General features: G+C 45.0%; 1 protein-coding gene and 1 long non-coding RNA gene across 41 annotated transcripts in view; one reads left to right on the plus strand and one right to left on the minus strand.

Annotated features, from left to right (window-relative positions):
- The window catches only part of KCNMA1 (potassium calcium-activated channel subfamily M alpha 1), a 736,361-nt gene that overhangs the window by 193,510 nt on the left and 522,300 nt on the right, over positions 1 to 20,551 (minus strand). For all 40 annotated transcript variants that reach the window (XM_040485497.1, XM_040485500.1, XM_040485499.1 and 37 more), the window contains 5 exons: positions 15,358 to 15,468; positions 12,682 to 12,787; positions 10,865 to 10,947; positions 7,865 to 7,934; positions 1,766 to 1,921 (listed from right to left, as the gene is read on the minus strand). In XM_040485497.1, coding sequence (XP_040341431.1) covers positions 1,766 to 1,921; positions 7,865 to 7,934; positions 10,865 to 10,947; positions 12,682 to 12,787; positions 15,358 to 15,468 — 526 coding nt within the window. The remainder of the gene's footprint in view (positions 1 to 1,765; positions 1,922 to 7,864; positions 7,935 to 10,864; positions 10,948 to 12,681; positions 12,788 to 15,357; positions 15,469 to 20,551) is intronic.
- Positions 1,830 to 18,696, plus strand: LOC121036839 (uncharacterized). Its single transcript, XR_005793501.1, has 2 exons — positions 1,830 to 1,940; positions 18,376 to 18,696. It is a non-coding gene; the product is annotated as an uncharacterized LOC121036839 (long non-coding RNA).

Consider the following 20,551-nt stretch of genomic DNA (forward strand, 5'->3'; position numbering starts at 1 on the left):
GACCACGTTACGTCAACGTAAGGAAGCAGAGCCCAGGTCTCAGACCTTGTGCCTGGGCCTGTGGGTAATTCCCTGCTGGAGGAAACCACCAGAACTTGGTCGAATGAGCCAGGAGACTGTCTCTTGGTGACAGTCCTCTATCCTGGGGTCTGGGCTCCTTGTGTTGAATGTAAGAGCCGTGGGAGACACAAGGCTATGTCTGGCTTTGGGGCATGCCTCTAAGTCCAGCCACACAGAACTCCCCTGCCAACTCCATTTTGCCTGCATTCAGTTTCATCCAGGCAGGGGAACAGCAGCCTGGATTAAAGAAGCCATTAAAAAAAAAAAAAAAAAAAAAAAAAAGCAATGTCCTTATTTGTGAGCTGGGTCTGAGCCTGGAGATCTGTGGAGTTGATGAGGTCTTTGGGACCATAGTGAGTTGCAGGAATTTTTTGATCAAGGCATCCTTTGCTAAAGTGACTGAAGGGACTCCAAAACAATTTGTTCTTTCATATAAAGTATTATTATCTATAAATTGGCTAAATAATGTAAATTAGGTGGGTACAGAGGGTAAGGACCTAGAAAAAAAGCCTTGCTCTAATCACACAGCTATGGATGCCCAGGGTGAACATGCACATGGAGTTGGTCCATCACCTCCAGCCCCGCCCTTCCCACTCATCCCTCTCACTGAGTGCAAGGCTATTTCCTCATCTCCCCCAAATGACTAACACTGGTACCAGACACAGCAATAATGGCGGCAAAGGGCCAGAGGTCTTACACCTTTGACTGCAGAGCTTCGAGCCCCCCTTTGTTGGACCTCCTGGTAACTCATTAATTTCCCACTCCAATCACTACAAATTCAGGAAGGGGAATGAATGTAAGCCCAGATGCTGAGCTAATAGCCATGAATGCCAAGTCAGAAAGGCCCAAACGAGGCAGGTTTTACTGCACTGGTCTGCCTCTTTGATGGTCTAGGCCAGGAACAAACCAAGGATAAGGACTGGTGTTACCATTATCCCACAGTCTCCAAACTCTCTTAGTAGGGGCCTGGACTCTCAACACAGTGTCCTGGAAACTGGCCTGGCCTGGCCTGTGAGGACAGAGTTGGGTCTTTCACTGACTGGGTTGGTTCAACAGGCAGGGTCCACTTTGGAGGCTCTGGGTGGCTGCCCAGTAAGCTCTGTGGGGTGAGCCGGCCGACGAGGAGCATACCCAGATCGCCCGTGTCACAGGGTACAGGGCGCCGCTGCTGAGGGTTTGGTTCATAGATTCACTCTCCATTCAAATAACCATGGCATGTCAGCCCTGCTGGCCTCCTTGATTGTGCAGAAATAAATAAATGAATTATGTTGTTGGGGTTTGGGCTTCAGCACAAACACATGGTCTGCATTTATCCGCACAGTGAGAGGTCCACCAGCCACTTGATGTAAAAGAGCAAAATGATAATTCTTTTCTTTAGGCGCTCTGGTGCCATATGGAATGTATATAAATCATATTTTTGTTTTAACAGCGGAGGCTTTGTTGATAGATAAACATGTGGTTTATCTAAAAAAAAGAGAGGATTGTGCTTTGAACAATCATTTAATGGCCGTGGATGTGCCAAATAAAAATAAAAACATAATTTTGAAAGAAGTTGGCCTTGTGCCCAAATCTGTAACAAGGAATTTCTCTTTAACCAAAGTGGTTAAAGCCCGTCGATCTGTTTTGAGTTTAAGCTGTGCTCTCTACTCAACCCCACGACAAACTGAATCCGGGGCTAATGTGCTCTAATAGGACAAGACGTTACCTTTATGAATGACCTCATGGAGAAGAGGTTGGCGAGCATGGTGGAGAGGCCTTGAGCCAGGCAGCTCTGGGCTATGAACCCCAGCTTCAGCTCTGCGAGGCAGATTGCATCATCCCCCTCTTTCCAGTTCCAGCTTGGGATGTTTAGCAGATGCGCCTGTGGAAGCAAAAGCAAGGTATGAGACCTTTCATTCCTAAATGTTCAATTGTTGAAAAGCTCCTCTGGGAAATGCAGCATTGCCCAGCTGCTTAGAAGGCATTCAGACTCATCCTTTCCTTCCCTCTCCTGAGTCTGGTGTTTGGTGTTTTATTTGACTCTCCCATTCAGCAGACTTCAGTCTTCAGTCTTCCCTTTGGATCATTGCTTCTGCACCTCCCAAACCTAGGTCCCCCGCCTCTGGTTTGTCATGTAGCCAAACAAAGTCCAGAGGGAATTTCCTCTTGTGACAGACACATCAGCCTATGCTACTAGGATGTCTGGTTAAATTGTTCATAAATTGGCTCCTCAAACAGACTCAGACTATCAGATGTCTGTGTGTTTTAGATTCCTTTTTTATCTGCAATCCCAATACTCCAGATCAATGGCTCCCAAGGCTGAGTGGGCATCAGAATCACCTGGAGGGTTGATACACATATTGCTGGCCCCTATCCCAGAGTTTCTGAGCCAGTAGGGTACAGGGTGAGGCTGGAGAATTGGCATTTCCAAGTTCGAGGTGCCTCTGAGCTGCTGATCCAGGGACCACACTTTGAGAAGCACTGACCTAAATTATCAGGCAACTCACAGTGTAGACATGGTACAATCTCTTGCAGACGGACTGATCCTATTCAACAGTTAGGTCACACCCTGAGATAAGGACCCAGATGTATGCTCATCCAACTAGTTTTAAGTGGCATGAAGTAGAGAGCCAGAGATGATATGTTGGATGAAAGAATTAAGATTCAAAAAGTTCTCCAGGGTTAGAAAAATGGGCAGAAAACCAACCAGAAAAGATTTTAAAGGCCTTAATGTCAAGTACAGCATTTAGGGTAAAAAAAAAAAAAAAAATCAACTGTATAAGTTCAAAATGAGAAGACCTAACTTGGCAGCAGAGCTGAGGGGAAAGAAGAAAAAAACTTAAGTGTGTGGGCAACTCAAACCCGAAAACGAGGCCAACCGTGTGACAGATTACAGAGAAGGCCAATGCTTGCTTGTTAGAAATGGTCTCCAGATCAAGGGAAATGAATGTTTCCTTCTGTTGTGAACTGGTCAGGCTACTCCAGAATACTTGATCCAGTTGTAACAGTCAGATTTAAAGAGGGAAACTGATAAACTGAATTAACTTCCAGAGAAAAATGACAAGCACAAGGAGAGGTGGGGGTTCTGGAAAACATTTTTTGGAGAAACAGTTAAGACAGCCATCCGTGTTTGGCTGGAAGAAGGGCCACGCCTTCAGGGAGACAAGATGGTTGCTTCCAAATACCACAGGTGCTGCCATGCCGAAGAGAGATTAGGCTTGTCTTGCTTCGTTCCAGGGGCCAGAATTAGGACTGACTGATGTATATTTTAAGAAAGAAGATTTTTGACTTGTTTTATAAAGGAACTTTCTACGGATCTAATGTGTCTAACAAATGGAGAAAGCTACCTCCAAAAATGCAAGGTCTTTGTCCCAAAAACTCAGTAAGTGTTTTTCCAAGTCACAATGGAAAGACCTCTTGTTTTGCATGGGAGGCTGAAGCAGAGAGCCCTGCTAGGTTCCTGCTGATGCCAAGACTTCGTGGCCCAGAAATTACTATTTCTCTCCATGGAGCAGCAAACACAAGGAACCCCCTGGAGGTTTCCCTTCACTGTCAGGACAACACACTACAGTTGTACCTACTAGAAGAGATGAAAGATGCCATTGTGGACACAAACAGCAAGTCCAATGGCTCTTTGCTCTGCTTTTAGAAATACCACTCTTGTGAAATTCCTTCCTGCAAAGTCCTGTGACAGTCTCACAGTCCTAATCCAGCAGTGACTCCTGGGAGAGAAGACTATCCTCCCTAATGAGAGCATGGTTAAAAATGTCTGGTGTGTGGGCCATCGCGGATGGGAATTTCTGTCAAGCTGAGTGTCAGAGACATTCTCCCATAGGCTTGATTCCAGCGAGTAGCCTTGGCCTTTACCCTGTTTTCCTCCCTACTCTTCACTGGCTTATGAAGGCCATAGAGAATACTGACACCACAGAGAATACCTCAGTCTCAGTGGAGAAATCCTCATTTGCATTCACATCATCTGAGGACAAATGAGATCTACGTAATGAACAAGTAAATCATCAAGTGTGAAAGGAGATTCGAAGGACACATACCCTTCATGGCACCTTCAAACAAACAAACAAAGAAAACCTTTTCCACAGAGTCTCTCATATCCCCATGTACCTGGTTTCTGCAGGTATGGAAGTCCAGGTTTTTGGGCCTTGGGTCCCCCATGTCCCCATCTGGTTTGAGTTCCTTAGATAGATTTTACACGTTATTACACAGGAAAGTCAAGTTTGTTTCATTTCTCAGGCTTCCATATGGCCTCCTTTTATTGGCCATCATAACTTCCCCAATTGTGGAACATGGAGCAGGGAGGGATATACCAAAGGCTGGGAGGGACATGTGTATGCATGAAATGAAGAGAGGAAATTTCCCCAGAGTTCCCCTGGCAACTCTGTCCTTCATATGAGGGACATTCAGGTCTAGTGGAAAATGCCAGCATTATTGCACAGAAGTCTAGAGGCAAATCCTCTGTGACCTGGAGAATGAGGCCTGATAGAGCTGGCCTAGCAGGACCAGGGTCTCCCTCTGATCAGCCACTGAACCATTCCTCATCTCAAGAAGAAGGAAGGTGAAAATGTGAGGACATATAATAACGGGAAACCAGGAGAGATTAATTCCAGTCCTAGTTCCAGCTCTCCCTGCACACACAACTTTGGGGAAGCCACCATAAGGAACAAAGAAGGTCATTTCAGAGAAAACACTTTAACACTACTACCTAAGTGTATAAGGGTTGTTAGTGAGGAAGCGCAAAGAACTTGCATCTCCTTTGGGCCACTGGGACTTGGCTTCCAGGTCCCAGGCAAAGACATCTTTTTCTAGAAGCTGTTTGAAAAATAAAAAAATCCATTAACAGCTAAGTCATCAGAAGTGACACTTTTCTAAGATATCACAAACTGTTCTTTCCTTGAAAAGCATCAAGACATTTACACTCAAATCAAAAATGTCCTGTACCGTCTTTCTGTGTTCAGAGATGGCTGGGCCGAGTGTTTCTCTCCATGAATTCAGATCCACTTTAGGGAACATCAGTCTTTCATTAAGGCCTACTGTGAGGAACCACAGTTTGGTTCGGTGGGGTGTGGCTCTATTTAAAGAGAAGGTGGCAGTTGGCAGTTCTGATGTGAGCTCACTGCCTGCCAAGTGACCATGAGTTGTATCTACCAGAGCTTCTCTGAGACACAGTTTAGACTCCCCATCTGAGGTCACACTGGGATGCTAACATGCACAGATGGTCAAATGAGAACTAAACGCGATAATGGGTGTCAAGCTTTTTTAAAACCATAAAATAGGACATGAGTGTCTGAGATTACTATGATGACAAACTCAGGACCAGTTTTACATGCAGAAAGAAAGTACTCAGCTTCCCTACATCCCTGGAATTCCAGCATCATTAGGGCGCAGGGAATTAAAATTCTTTATATTTTAAGTTCAGTATCCAATTACGGAATTAATTAGCACTTGAAATACGTTCAATGTAACTTAAGTTTACATACACATACCAGGTTCTTTCAAGAAAGAGAGTTTTAATGGGTGGACATCTTTGGGCATTTAGGCACGGGTGAAGAGAAAGTACAGAGAGAGGAAGAAAAATACTATTATAAGGTAATGGGAAGAAAAACATATTAAAGGTTAGGGGGAAGCATCTCATGGAACAGCACAATTATAAAGCAGGGTGACAAATGTCCACTTGCAATTCCATGAGGAACGGCATGACAGTCACCGGTGGACATGCTGCTTTCTCTAGAAGAGAGAAATGAAATGAGAGAGAAAAATGCCCTGTGTCAAGGTCACTCTGTACCTTGTACCCTTACTAATCCTACAGGGGCAAAGTCTCATATGTGATTTTGCCTTACTCTGAAACCCAAATAGATTGGGGTGGTTCTAAATAAAATGTGTGGGGTATTTATTTATTTATTTGTTTGTTTATTTATTTGGAATGGGGAGAGGGGCAAAGTGGGGGGGAGAGAGAATCTGATGCGTGGAGCCTGATGCCAGGCTCAATCCCACGACCCTGAGCCAAAATCAAGAGTCAGACGCTTAATCGACTGAGACACCCAGGTGCCCCCAAAATGTGTTTTAAGCAAATAATCATGGATCAGTTGATGCCATTCATCCTTATTTCTGAATAATTACAATGAAGCAGTTTGTAAAAGTCATTCAGCTTGCTACGGTCACATGAGTACTGCCTAGGTACCATCTGGATCCTAGGTCCGTTGAGCTACTTTGCTACTTTGAGCTTGACATGAATCGCATCGCTGAAATCCTCCTTAATTTCTTGAAGATGCTGAATCAGCACTCATTGGAAGGAGAGAAAAAAAGGAACCGACATCCCTTTCTAAACATATAACATTAATTTTCCTATTCAATCTAAATTCAGCCAAAAATCTAAACAACAGCTTAGAACACTCTCACACTAAATGAAATTTCATATCATAAATGAAAGAAGAGTTTATTGCCTTAGGAGCTGTCACCAGCCACAGCCTGGCTAATAAAATTTACCTCTACCTACAGGGGCTGCTGTCAATAAAAACTTCTCTGGCCTAATCCTTGTGAGTTACCAATATCTTACTTTATCTCTTCAATGTCCTTGGGTTTTCCCAAGACAAACAGGACAATGTGACCTTGGGTGCTCATCACCAAGCCCCACTGGCTGGAACGCAACACGTTCTACAGTGGAACCACCTGCCGAGGGTTGGGCAGTGGGCAGCAGACCCAAGTGGTAGGCCGGTCACCGACAGCAGGCTCCACTCAGCAATGGCCTCTGATGAGCCTCCACACAGCAAAATGGGACAGCACTTGCCAGCAATTAAGAAATAATGGCATGGCACTGGTGCATTTGGCAGAGTAGGGTCTTCTCTGGGTCACCTGACTGCCTATTTCGTAGGGAATATGGCCTATAAGATGGGACACGCACTCACTCATAACCCAGCAGGGAGTTATTCTGTTCAGACAGGACACCTGGTTCCAGGTACTGAGCCTCCAGTTTCTGAGCCTCATTACGGGCATAACCGGTTCCATATCGAACAGAGAAAGGTGCCACCTTCCCTCCCCCAAAGCTGTTTTCCTGGGAATTTAATGACAAGCTGGGTGAAGGATCAGTGCCTTTGAATGAGAGACTGGGAAGAAATCACAAGGGAAACAACATAGACTCCGTTTGTTTTCTTTCCAGTCCTCCTGTAAACTAAAACACTAGGAAAATTCCTTTATGTTTAATCTCCGGAGAGCAGCTATGTTCCCGAATTCAACAATGCCAGTTCTCATCTTGAGGGTGAGAATGCCAGATTCCACAGTCTCCACCCAGCATGTGATCTGTTCTTCCAGGTCACATGGTGCCAGGTAGAAAAGTCCTATCACTTGCCCGGGACACTCTTTACACCTTGACTGCGAAGCCCCTGAGGGTACAACATAGGACTCCCCATGGAGGGGTTAGGGAGGTCAAGGTAGCGTGTTGACCACCTGGTAGGTAGTCAGTAAATACCGAATGAAGAAATACGTGCAGCACATGAAAGTGGGAGTTGTTGAAATGGGATCTAAGATCGCATCAATGTTCTGAACCTGGGGCCTAATAGATGCTTCCTATTGAAAACATGAAGGAACACATGCTTCCTTTCAGTGACCAACTGTAAACAAGGTGTTTGCACTGCAAAAAAGTCCCAGGGAGGTTTTTACCCACCACCCCCTTTTCCAGGGCTTTGGATTGTAGCAGCATGTGTGTGCATATGTGTGCACGTGTGTGCATACGTGTGTGTGTGTGTGTGTGTGCGCGCGTGTGTAGCTGGACACACATGTGCATATTTGAGCCTGGGCTAGGCTGTCACTGACCTACCTTGTTGTGATACTGCAGCATCTGAGTGATGATTCTTATCTTCGGATGGTAGTTCTTTATGGAGATTACTCTGAAAAAGAAAGAACCAGAGTTGAGGCAGGATCTGCCTAACCCTTGGAGTCTGATGGGGACATTGATTTGATTACACCCAAATGGAGTGAATGTGGGGCCAGCAGCCAGGCCCATCCAGAGAGCTTGAGGCACAGGGCCAAGTTAAACTGTGTGTCCATTGCTGTACCCCATGGTGGTGTGAAAAAGAAATCACAAAACGGCCACAGACTGTGTCCTGGGCATAGAAGAAGAAAGCAGTCCTGTGGTGCCTTGGTGTTGGCATGTGAGTATGTGTGCACTGGGGTGGGGGCTCTGGAGCAGGGGTCGTGGGCTAGGCGTCTAAATAAAGGAAGCTCAACTCATGGAGCCAACTCATGGGGCTGACGGCTTACAATCTCACATACCCTAGGGACGAGCCTAGAAACTGTTTGCTCTGAGTCCAATTCTCTAAGTTAACTTGAGACAACGATGACAAATCAAACAAGCAGTCTGACAAATGATGCTAATTGTCACACACACATGGCCACTCACAAAAATGATTTCTGAGCCGGGCTCTTAAGACAGGATCAATGACTCAGCTTTCGATAGATACTGGTGTCTAAATGACAACTTTAATGCTGGTTGGCGATAAGTACCGAGGCCTGGCAGGGGTCACAGTCTGATAGAAAATCGCCCGGCTCAAACCGCCTTCAGTCCATGCTCTCTATGGACCACTGCCCGTCCCCTCCCCCAACCCTCGCTTCTGCTCCCTGACACAGTCACTGGGCTACAGGTGGAAGAAGAGAAACACCTGGATTCCAGTCCCAGTCCTGTACGAAGGAACTAGGTGACCTTCAGGAAATCCCTGGGCTCTTTGTGACTGTTTCCTCATCTGGACATTGGGGGCAACAGTACCTGCTTTATTTACTTCACAGGTTCTGGTATGAGCAGCAAATGAAAGACCAGATGTGGAAATGCTTTGAAATCATTAAAAGCTCTCTCCACGTGTAAGTTATGGTTTTTGTCATTACCGACTCTGTCAGAGGTGACATTATACATTTCCTTTGTGACAAGGAAGGAATGGAATTCCACAGAAAGGCCCACCTCCCAAGCCTACTCAGAAATGCAAGTGCGTTTATTGTGACCACCCTCACAAACTTCACACCAAGAAACTGCTCTGTGCTCCATGCCTTTTTTGTGCAAAAATGGAGAGAAGGCAGCCAGGGAGCCATTTCGGCTGAAAAGCTACAACTTGTGAATTTAGGAAATGGATCACTCGTACGCTTCTGCCTGCACAAATTCATCCTGGGCTTTTGCACTTGAAGGAATTCATTTTATTTTTGAAGAAGTGTTGTGTTGGCTCATGCTTAATAACTCAAGGACTTTGAGCCTCAGTCAGCCCTCAGAATTCTGCTCATAGCATCAGCCAGTTTTTCTGCATTAGCTCATTTCAAATGGATCTTTGACATTTTAATTTCAAAAGGGGCAGACTGGTCTCATTAAACTAAGGAGAAAGGAGGATTATACAAATAAGGGAAAGACAGAGCCCATTTTTAACCCTGAGTTTCCTGTTCCCTTTTGCTGCCTGCGCCTTAGTTCTGATTCTGGTTAATGAATGGCATCATTAAACTTATGATGGTAACTTTGTTCGGGAAGTTTTATGTCTTGGCATCATGCCAATCACCCTGATAACTTACATGTCTTCATATTAGCCCTACCGCACTTAAGTAAAATACTGCGATTAAGAGAATTGCCCGTTTCAAAGCTATTATTCATTTCAATTATTCACTTTTGGGGGAAAAAAAAAAAAGCCCTAGCCCTAAACTTCTCTGGGGGGATCAAAACATTAAGCTTTATCTTCTCTTGTTTTTTATGTTTGCAAATCTGAAGATAATGAAGCCTAGTTCCTTAAAAGGGACATTTTTATCATTTCAAATGACACAAAAACGCAGGGAAGGATGGAAATCCTAGTTCAAGGAAAGGCTCACTGAAGCACTCTCTGCTGAGCTGTTGTAGTCACTTTCCAGCTGTGACTAGTGGGCGGACCGAGGTGTGGACACATGTCCCCATTCCATCATCTCCCCGTAGGCTGGCAAGTCCCACGCTTACAAGAGTTCATGCATCAACTTCCTTAAAACAACTGCACTGAGCATATTGCCAAAGAGAAGCGGGAGGAAAGAGAACACTGTGCCAGCTGTCGCTTGCCAGACACAAGGTCCAGATGCTGAGGGAAAGACACGCTCATCCCAAATGCACTGGAGGAGCTCCCCCAACTCAGCGACGGAAGAGCTCATGTCACTTGGGGGCCACTGATGAGAAACGAAGGAAGGGCAATGGGAGCCTGGTGAGGAAGCAGCTCCCTAAGCCCTCACCCCAGGTAAATTCCCAGGACATGGTGGCAAACCAGGATGTGGGGAGAGGGCGGTCTGTCTGGACCAAAGGATGGCTGCTCACAATTAGGCAAGCGTTCTTGGGAATGTAGTGGGAGTGAGATGTCTTCTCTTTGGTCTCTTCTCCGGAAGTGTCTCTTTATGGTTCCCTCCCAGTTCTCTTTACTCTGCAATGTACATGGGAGGGGAGAAGAATCCTAAGGGGCTTTAACTCTCTGGAGCCAAATATCTTAACTCATCCATCATTTTGTTGTCACAGAACAGTGTTCTTCTGAAAGAAGGCCTGTACCCATCTAAATCTATCTTTCCTTTCCCAGTCCTGTCCAAAATATCTCAATCCCAAAACCAGTTGTGAGCCCCAGGGCTCCCATTCGCCAAGGATAAGCTTGTCTTGTGTCATCGCCCTCCACAGCCACCAGTGGCTCAGCTCCCCCCACACCTATGCTTGTGGCAAGGTGTAGGGTGTCTTATGGGGGAAAGAAGGTCCCACAGAGATGGTGCTCTGCAGAGAACCCCAAAGTGCAGCCAATGGGCTGCAGAGTGCCAAGCCCAGAGCCTTCCCTGGCCTCCCCGGCGTTACCTCATGATGTTGGAGGCGTCTTCAGCATCAGGGTCAGCGCAGTACTTATTGGCAAGGATTAGGCACGCATCTGCTGACTCTATCTAAGACACCAAAAGGAAGATCACAGAACACAAACATATAAATAGCCATGCTTGGTTTGCAATCTTTCTCTGTTGACAGCTTTTGGGGAACCTGGTAGTTTCCAAGGAAAGAAAAAAAATAATCCTGGGAGATTATCTTTTTTTTTTTTGTCAAAAGTATAGGCTGCAAATTCTTATTATGGTATAAACATTTTATCTTGTTGCCATTAGAGGGTACGACATGTACCTTGGTAATTATACTTTTCATTTTGCACAGTCACTTAGGTATAATCTTTCCAGATTTCTTCACATAACAATTAATTAAGGCTTTCAGTCCCCCTCCCTGCCTCCTTTCCCAACCAACGGATCTACACCATCATCCTAATTTTTCCAGTCGGGAAATGGCATTAGGCAGACTAAACCCCTCCTCTCAGGTTACCAAGTTAACTGAGTAGTCGGGGATTCAGAAATTGAGACTCCAAAGTCCTTCATCTGATCTTGTTCACATCTTAACTGTGGCATAGAAGGCAATAAGAGCCCTAAATCAGATAACAGCTTGGTATCGTTTAGTACTGAATTAGCATTCAGATACTCAAAAGACAACACATCCATGTGTATGAAATGATGTGTTCCAGATGACCTCAAAACCTACCGACTTATCTAAACATGAGCCAAAAAAAGATTGATTCCTTTGAGGGAATGATGAGTTATGCTAATAATTGCTTGCATCTAAATTAGGTCCTTGAACAGTAACTATTTTCTCCAAGTTCTCATTAGATTTCACATTAAGTCATAACTTGGATCCTGTCTGGATAATATTAAGATTAACTGGACTCTATAAGCATAAGAATTCTCGTGCTGGCTCAGGTCTGCAATCCGTCCTCCCTGGTTTGTTGTACTTAACAGACCATCCCTGCATTTGGTGGGGGGGCCACGGTTTCCTCCATGGTATGTCACAAATTGTCTCTAGTTTTCTTTAATAACCCAAAGAATTTACCCAAATCCTTCTGGCTTATCCATGTTTGCCAATTACATGATTTACTAAATTATGTTGGGACCACAGTGAGCATTTAGATGTCAGTGGATTCACAATATTAATCTATACCCACTGCCATGCAAATATCGAATGTGCTCACAAAACCGATACAAAATGAGCAAAGTACCAGATGTCACTTTGCTATAGCCCTTTCCTTTATAAACCTCAGGTCTGCTTTATAAGAAGATTCTAACTTAGCAGATTTGGGAATGAAAGATTAGCCTATCACTAAGTGATATCAGATATCTGCATGTTTAGTGTTTCACTTTTAGTCTTTAGTGGGGGCCAAAAAAAAGGAAGCTCAAAATGTTTTATGGCCTGGTCACATTTTATTTATACTTTACCCTTCATGTTCCTCTCCAATGTAAATAATAGATTTCAGAGCTACTTTGAGTCTAATTTCAGTATTTAACATGGGAATTACTTTATTATCATGTTGTATATGAGTCTACTGAGTCCCTACAACTAGTCTGCTTCCTTGAAGAGTGTGGATATTGAGGGAACTAATTTTACGACTATTTCAAGTGAAAGAAGGCAGGTGCCAGAGAACAAAGCCCTGGGGCCAGTGGAAGGGTGATGTCAAGGCTGGTGGCATACTGACTTATGGCATTAGGGGAATGGGGGTGACTCTTGGCCATCCTGGAAGGCATATGCCCTCACCACAGAGTCAGTCCCCCTCTCAGATGGAGTAAAAGCAGAAGTCACCTCTTCCTTCTTACCTTGACTCTTGCAAGATCATGTGGATTGAGGACTGAACCCTGATAAAATTCCACCTGAGTAAAATGTCGTTTGAACAGAGCTTCTAGCTCCAGGTTAGGGGAAATGCTGGCAGGGAGAGAAGAAACAGCCATTAATATAACAGACTTGGGTATTTCTGCCTCCATGGCCTCCTTTCTCTCTGACTTCCAAAAAGAAAGCCCTAGGAAAAGGCTTTCACTTTCAAAGCAGCCCCGTTTCTTGCAGAAATGAAATGGTCACACTCAAGAGGAGTAAAACCCCAGCCCACTGAAAACCCAAACCAGTACCAAGGTAAAATGAAGCAGTTCACAATCTTCACAGAGTCTGAGGCCTATGGGGCAAAATGTCTTTCATTTTGTTATGAATGGAATCGCTATTCTACGAATAGAGAGACCGAGCTGTGACCTCAGAGATTAGTCAAAGGTGCCCCTGGCAGAGCCTACTGCTCTTCCCTCCCTCAAAGCCTCTTCCTTGCTTCTCAGCCCTATGGACTTCTCATCTCCTGGGGCCTGGATCAAAACATGTCACCTCTGAGCAGCCACAGACAGAATGAATTTACTCTTGGTACTGTTCTCGGTTCACACATGTGTACGCTATTCGTCATTCTTAGTGTGAGCCATACAGATACCTTTCCCATTGGAGGACAAGGACTAAAGCACTGATTGACCTATTCATTCATTTATTACTTCTGCAAAGATGAAAAATATCTGTTCTCTATAAAGTACTATGCTAGATGGCAGATGATATTTCGTTTGAACCTTCTAGGTACCAAGACCTGTGTTGGTCAATGCTTGCCTAACATTCATTAAGTACTTAGTAAGAGTTGTTCATGTTTTTGAGCATTTACTATGTGGCAGATACCATTCTAAGCACTTGACAAGTATTAACTCATTTAAACCTCAAAACAACCCTAGAGGAAGGGATGTTATTAACCCAAAGTTTCAAGAGGTTAATTAACTGGGCCGTCTACGACAAAGCTGATGCTGACAGATGCTGGGGACGTGGAGGTGAATCCCAGCAAGTGAGGCATTAGCAGCCAGCTTGTTGGTTCAGACTCAAGTAGTGGATGAGAAACAGGTGCCTGTGCAAATGCAACCAGTCTTCGAGATCCATTACTGGTCTGGCCCCTCTCAGAAAGTCTGCCTGGTCATGTAAGAAGTGGTGGTCTCTCCCTGATGCAAATGCCCCATGCGATTCTGCCATGTGACTAAACTGACCTCAGTCAGTGAATATAGCATGGATGTTGAGCTCTAGCTGTTGCACACATGCTCATCTTGAAATGCCCAATGAGGGCAGGACCTACACACTATACTTCTCTTGAACCTTCCATAGTGCTCAGCAGAGGATGGGCCCCTCAGCTGGTAATGAGAGGCTAAAGCGCTGAATTGATCTGTGAGTTCTGCTCCTGTGTTCATAGCCTGGCCGGTCTTTTCAGAACTTGGAGAATTCAGCGCTGAGAAGAAAAAAATGCTGGTGTGCTCAAACATGGCAGCCAGTTTGGTATTCTGTGAACAACTGTCAAAAGGAAGGAGACGCACAGAACAGAAGCTTATAGGAAAGTCAACTGCTGTGGGATCTCAGAGCAGGATTGAGTTGTGGGCTGTCAACCCCCTATGGAGCTAGCACCACACATGAGCTTTGTCTCTTGGTAAATTGGGGCTAGTGCTGGCCCTATGATGGCCCATTTCCATCAGAAAAGAAAACAGTGCCACTCACATCAACATGCCCGAGTCCCAGAACTCTCTATCCCTGTGGCTGACTACCTTTTACCTAAATGGGGGTCAGATGAAGCTTAAAACCCCAACAACACTGAGCAGAAGGAGATCTCTTGCTTTCTTCCACTGCACAACAAACATGATAAGACCCACCTTCTATGTTGTTTATCTAGCCAAATATATTTTATCTTTCATAATACTAGCTAACATTTATTGAACGCTTGCTGTGTGCCTGATTCATTCTTGACATGGCTTACTTCTTTTCATTCTCTCTACAGCCCAAGAAAGGAGATCAAAACCATTGTGATCTCCTCATCTACTGAATGTAAAAACTGAGGCCCAGGGAGGTTAAGTAACTTATTCAGCGAGTAACTGATTGAGTCAAGATTCACATGGAGCACTCTGAGTTCACAGCATGTACTTTTACTCCCTGTGTTGATTAAAGAAGAGAACTTATGCACGGGGAGTAGCACAGTGTCCTACAGCGGAGGTTTCTAGAAATGGGAATTATTGTTGCAACTGTTTCCATTACATTATACCCTGCTTCCTCTTATGTCTGTGTCTTTCCTGGCCACTATGTCCCTCCTGCACTTGTAAAGAATCCACACGAGACAGCTAATCTTCCACACCAGACACTGTGGACACACCTGGATCAAATAGATTCAGACAGCTGATGGGATGGTAATGACGTATCTGACCCATAATGAACTTCACTGTTATTTGCCAGAGTTGCTCCACAGAGGCAGGTGGTGTTCTCACCACTGAACTAATGTTCCCTTTCCATTGGTTCCAGACTGTCCTCTCTAAGGAGGCCACATGGCTGATTCAACTCTGCACTACCCTCCAACACTGCCCCCATACCACCACTCCACAGATATTCAGTGAGCCCTCCTCAGGAAGCCTGGTTGAGTGGAGGGTCTTGAAACAGCAGGGGCCCCTTACTTGTGAAGAAAGACAATCTCCACGTTGACATCATCCCGGTCCTTGTGCAGGAAGTCCTTCAGGAAGTTGGAAACACTCTCCAGAGTGATGTGTCCACAGACCACAATGTGCCTGAACAGGAGAAGCCAGTTAGATGGGGCCAACCCATCGAGGACCCAGCACCCACCCCAGGCAAGACAGAGGAAGCGCACAGCTGCGGGGAAGCATTCTTCTCCTCCCGAGGCCTCAATTAAAGCCCAGCTCCCATCCCCAGAGGGCTGTGAGGCAAAGCAGCGGTGCTGGCAGGTGTTCAGAGACTCCGAGACAGAAAAGGCATATGGCTTCTCACCTGATGCTGCACAAAATCCTATTAAAAGCCCAACCGTTTGGCCAAGTGGTTTTATGCCTTTAACAATAAGTGACATTATGCGTGCGCTTAAATGCTGCATTATCAAGTCCCTTGCAGATTCCGATCTTTCCCTTTCTGCCCACAAAGCGTCCTCCTGAGAGATTTACCGAATGGGTCTTGGTTTATGACATAGAGCTTATCAGGTAATGAGATAACAAATCTTGCTGAAACGATGATTTTGTGTGTAAGAAAGCGGACTTTTATCAGGGTGGCTAATGTGCGGCTTGACACGTTATGGGCTCTGCTGGCCATAAGCAGTAAAAAGGAAATTTTGCATTTTTCCGCCATAACTCCTCTGACAATGGGGGCATGTAACACTTTACAGTAAGTGAGCATTACTCAGGGCTAAATGGGGATGGCACGCCTATGGAATCGGAGATCAGCAGCAGGCTGTCCATCCCCAGATAGCTACCTCCTCAGGGTGCCTGGGATTTCCATGAGAGCCGAAGGAATTTACTTCAAGATGGGGAGAAGCTAGAAAGGGATGAGGCTGGAATTGTTTGCCTTGATCCAGGGAGGTGTGGACTTCTGTTTCTGGAGATGGTGGCTCCCCCTGAGGAGATGAGCCTCTTTTCCAGAACTGCCGGGACAACAGTCCCCCCAATATCTTTGGGCTCCCAGACCAATCTGATGAATCTGAACCAACCTGGCTGTACCATGGCCACGTACATTTGCTATCCAATGCTCAATCAGGAATAAGCACTTCAGTGCACGAGTTAGCCCCATGACCCAAAGCAGGGGCCTCACTGTGGAGATGAAACCTGCTGGCTTCTAATAAGAAGACTGTAGCAAGGGGCTCAGCCCAGGTCCCTGTGCCTCTCAGGCTGCTAGCGACAGAGGCTGAATCCCTGGCTGGGCTCTGAGGCATGGGTAGGTGGTGAACATCGAAGCATGGTAATTTCGTGGGAAAAAATTTAGAATGGCTAGGTCCCTTGCACCTCATAATTGCTCTGTGCACATTCCAATAAGGCAGAAAGCTCATTGGCTGGAGGCAGCGCATAATGGGAGGAAGTGATGATCACTTATGCAATGTTCCATTAGATGCCATTACAAGAGCCTGCCCTTTCGTTGTAATTTGGTGCTTGACTAAGTATGTGAGAATAAGGCAGTAAACTCATTGGTGAAAGGATAATGATGCAGAACAAAGAGTAAATCAATAATATGCACAATGCAGTTAATAATATCACCATTATGGACTGTTATTGTTACGGTGCTGCACTTAGTGGCCGGGCAAGCGGAGGCCATCGCAGGGAGGAAAGATTGTCAGTGGCTGCCTCAGAAGAGACATCCCAGCATGATCACTTTATTCTCTAGCAAGTGCCAGCCAGGTACAGGGAGGTCCCTTGGCCACCCATTCCAAATGCCCCAAACCCACATGACTAACTCCCTCCTGAAATACACAGCGTGTGAGACTATAGGACGTAAACAGAACGCTCGGGTTATATACGTTTTTATCATGTCATATCTTAAAATATTTCTTGTGACACGTGCATTTATATGGACGAAACAGGCTGCAAATGAATTTGCATGTTTTGCATAAGATCTCTGATTTTGACTTTGCCAAGTATGTTCAGAAAGTGAGAGAGAAATAGGACCTCCCTCCTGATCTGACATGTGGGGCTGCATGGGGCAACTCTAATGCTTTCTGCCTACAGACGTCTATGATTGAGAATAAGCCCAGCATGAATCCAATGCACGGGCGCCTCCACAGGACAGTTCTGGGTTGGGCCCTTCCTCTCACCTGGATGCGAAAATAAGCCAGATGGGATTCCCTGCTCTGCCCCCAAAGACGTGTGTGATCCTGGGCAAGCTCCCTATCCCCGTTCAATAGATGAGGGAGCTGAGAGGCTAATACCATCCAGCTAGCTTCCCGCCTCAGGCATTGCAAAGCTCAAAGTTCTATACCAGTAGAAGCCTGGTGATTATTCAAAGCTGGACTCAAATCAATGATAGGTCTGGGTAAATGCCCGAACATCCATCCTTCCCATCCTGTACGCAAAGGCCTGAATGAACATCGGCCAGCATCGCCTCTCCCTCTTCTGAAATCATTCGTCTCTAGGACAGATGTGCAAGAAGGGAAGGATTTGAGTTCACCCTCTCACCCTTGAATCAAAGGCCCTGCCAGCTGATTTATTCAGCCTTAGAAAGAGTCAGGGTTCTCTCAGTTGAAAATGTGCTGGGTACATATGAAATATATTCCAATGCAATCAATATTATCCCTTAAGCCTTTAATTAGCTTTCACTTCTCTTAAGAAGTAGACAAATGCAGGCAGGAGAGGGGAGAAAAAAAGGATTGACTTTTCTCATTTGATGCTAGCTGTCCAATACCATTCTAGACAATTGAGAATATATATCTTTTAGCTACAGCATGATTTCTGGGGTGGAGAGCAGCCTTTATCAAAAAGGAAGAAAAAAAATCTTCCTTCAACATAATTGGTATTTTTGCTCAGAAAAAGCGAGATTGATTGAAAGCAGATTGCCTTTTTGCCCAAGGAGAGTTATTAGGTACATTATCATGGCAACCTTGGAGGACCCATATTGTTCCAATCTGTCCTATATCTGATTTGAAGATTTATGACTTCCTCCTTTTGTGCCAATAATCATTTCCCTCCATTTTGTTTTCCATACAGTGGAAGTTATCAAGAAGCCCACATATTGAACATGTTTGAATGCAGTTAGAGTTGATGGATGGGGAGAAGTCGCCTCTCTAACTCAGCATCTGCATTAGAAGATCTGCTCTCACCAGCCTACGTCTGAGGAAGCACCAGGGGCCTGCAGGAGTACAAGGGATGGATGGCAAAAAGGGAAATTTATTTTCCAGAAACATTTGCAAGACTTTCGAAAATTCCAGGGACAGCAGTTTGGGGAAGGATGTTATTTCAGGGAGAAGAGAAGCAGAATTTCTTATGTCCTCTGTGATTGAAAATATAATTGAAAATATTCAAGACTGAGAGCAGGGCGTGTCCTCCTTGTACATAGAGTGATGGTTGTTCATGGTGCATGATTTGAAGAATGCCAAAGAGATCCTCATCCAAAACTGTCTCTGCCAGATTCCATGACACCTACAAACCTACCATGTGAGATTCGTACTTTGATAGCCCCGTGTTAGCTCAGCTCAGACACTAAATAACTGAATAGTCTTGGGCAAGATACCAATTCTGCATTTCACAACTATAAAGTCAGAGTCTCTGAGGGGCTGGTGCTAGTTCCTGATTCATGAGGTTATCTTGAGGATTTATTTAAATAGATAATACATGCGAAGAGCCTAGTAAAGGGCCTGGGCCATTGTAAGCATTATTAAATGGTGGGATTCGTGTGATATCTATAAATCAGTAGGTAACAGATGTAAAGTGCTCTACGGCCCCTGGAATCTCACCTAATCCTAAACAACCCTATGTTCCTACGACCTATATCACTGCAGATAACCTCTCTTAACCTCAATTTCCTTAAGCCGCATGCCTGACATCCCACAGCAAGAAAGTGACTTGCCCAGGATGTGACCCAGGTCCCCGACTCTAATGCTTGTTCAGATGAAGGTGATAGAGGGCAGAGAGCAGAGGATGGAGTATTCCAGGTTCCACTCTTTATGGCAGGCAGAGCTGGGCCAGCAGGATGCCCTCCTCATCACACAGTGGAGGGGATGATGGAGGGGTCCTTACTGGACCAGGAGAGAGACTTAGCCGGGGACCGGGATGGACGAAGATCATTCTCACTTAAGACATCACAGTGTTGGGGCACCTGAGTGGCTCAGTCAGTGAAGCGTCCAGCTTCAGTTCAGGTCATGATCTCATGGTTCATGGGTTCAAGCACCACATCAGGCTCTGTGCTGTTGCTCAGAGCCTGGAGCCTGCTTTCAATTCGGTATTTCCCTCTCTCTACCCCTACCCTACTCGAGCTCTCTCTCAAAAATAAATAAACATTAAAAAAAATTTTCTTTTTAAAAACATCACAGTATTGCAGCATCACTAGATACTGTGAGTGAGGCAGAAACTCTAAATCAAGTTTTTAAACTTAAGCCACACAATTTGGCCAGTCAAGGGATGGCAAAGTGATGCAAATATCCATTTTAAACATTGTATGCTATGTCCGACCCAGGACCGCCTCTCCAGTCCAAGGATCCTGAAGATACGGAAAACCTAAATGATCCATGTACAGTGGAGAATATTTAGGAAAGTTACACTATGAAGGTAACTAATGCTGTTCCCAATGAGGCTCTAGATTTGAACTTCTTCAGACTACTGATTAGTCTATCTTAATGTCAATCTTATCAGTCTTAATGACTGATATTTACAGGGCCTGGCCGCATGGTTTGTGAAGATGGCCAACAAGCTTAAATCAATAACGATTTCTGATCGGATAGGACTTTTGGGTTTTTAAAACTTTGTCAAGTTCTGTAAACAAGTCTTTCTTGGGATAAACTAATGTTAATGGCTGGATCAAAAGATTCCTCTCAGATGCATGAAGAAGCATCTTAAATGCCAAAATAGTAGCAGATGGCATTCTGTGGAAAAGAGTTACTCATCCAGTATAAGCAAACAGGCCTGGTTTGGGGGCAGGGCTCTATAAACACAGGCTGGACTGATGTGTCATGAGCAAGTGTGGCATCAGTGGATGAGTGTGACAACCTTAAGAATAATGCTTGACTATTACAAACTCTATCAGGGCTCACCAGAAAATTGCCAACTGCTTGTTTAATGGGTATATCTTCACTAAACGACCGTGAGTATGCCTCTCTCATCATTAAGCATCTCTGCCTCCAGAATGCAATCCCACACATTCTCCTCAATCACTCTCCTATCCTTCTTA

The sequence above is a fragment of the Herpailurus yagouaroundi genome, unplaced genomic scaffold, assembly GCF_014898765.1.
Source record: "Herpailurus yagouaroundi ecotype Mexico unplaced genomic scaffold, PumYag 163, whole genome shotgun sequence".
NCBI lineage: Eukaryota > Metazoa > Chordata > Mammalia > Carnivora > Felidae > Herpailurus > Herpailurus yagouaroundi.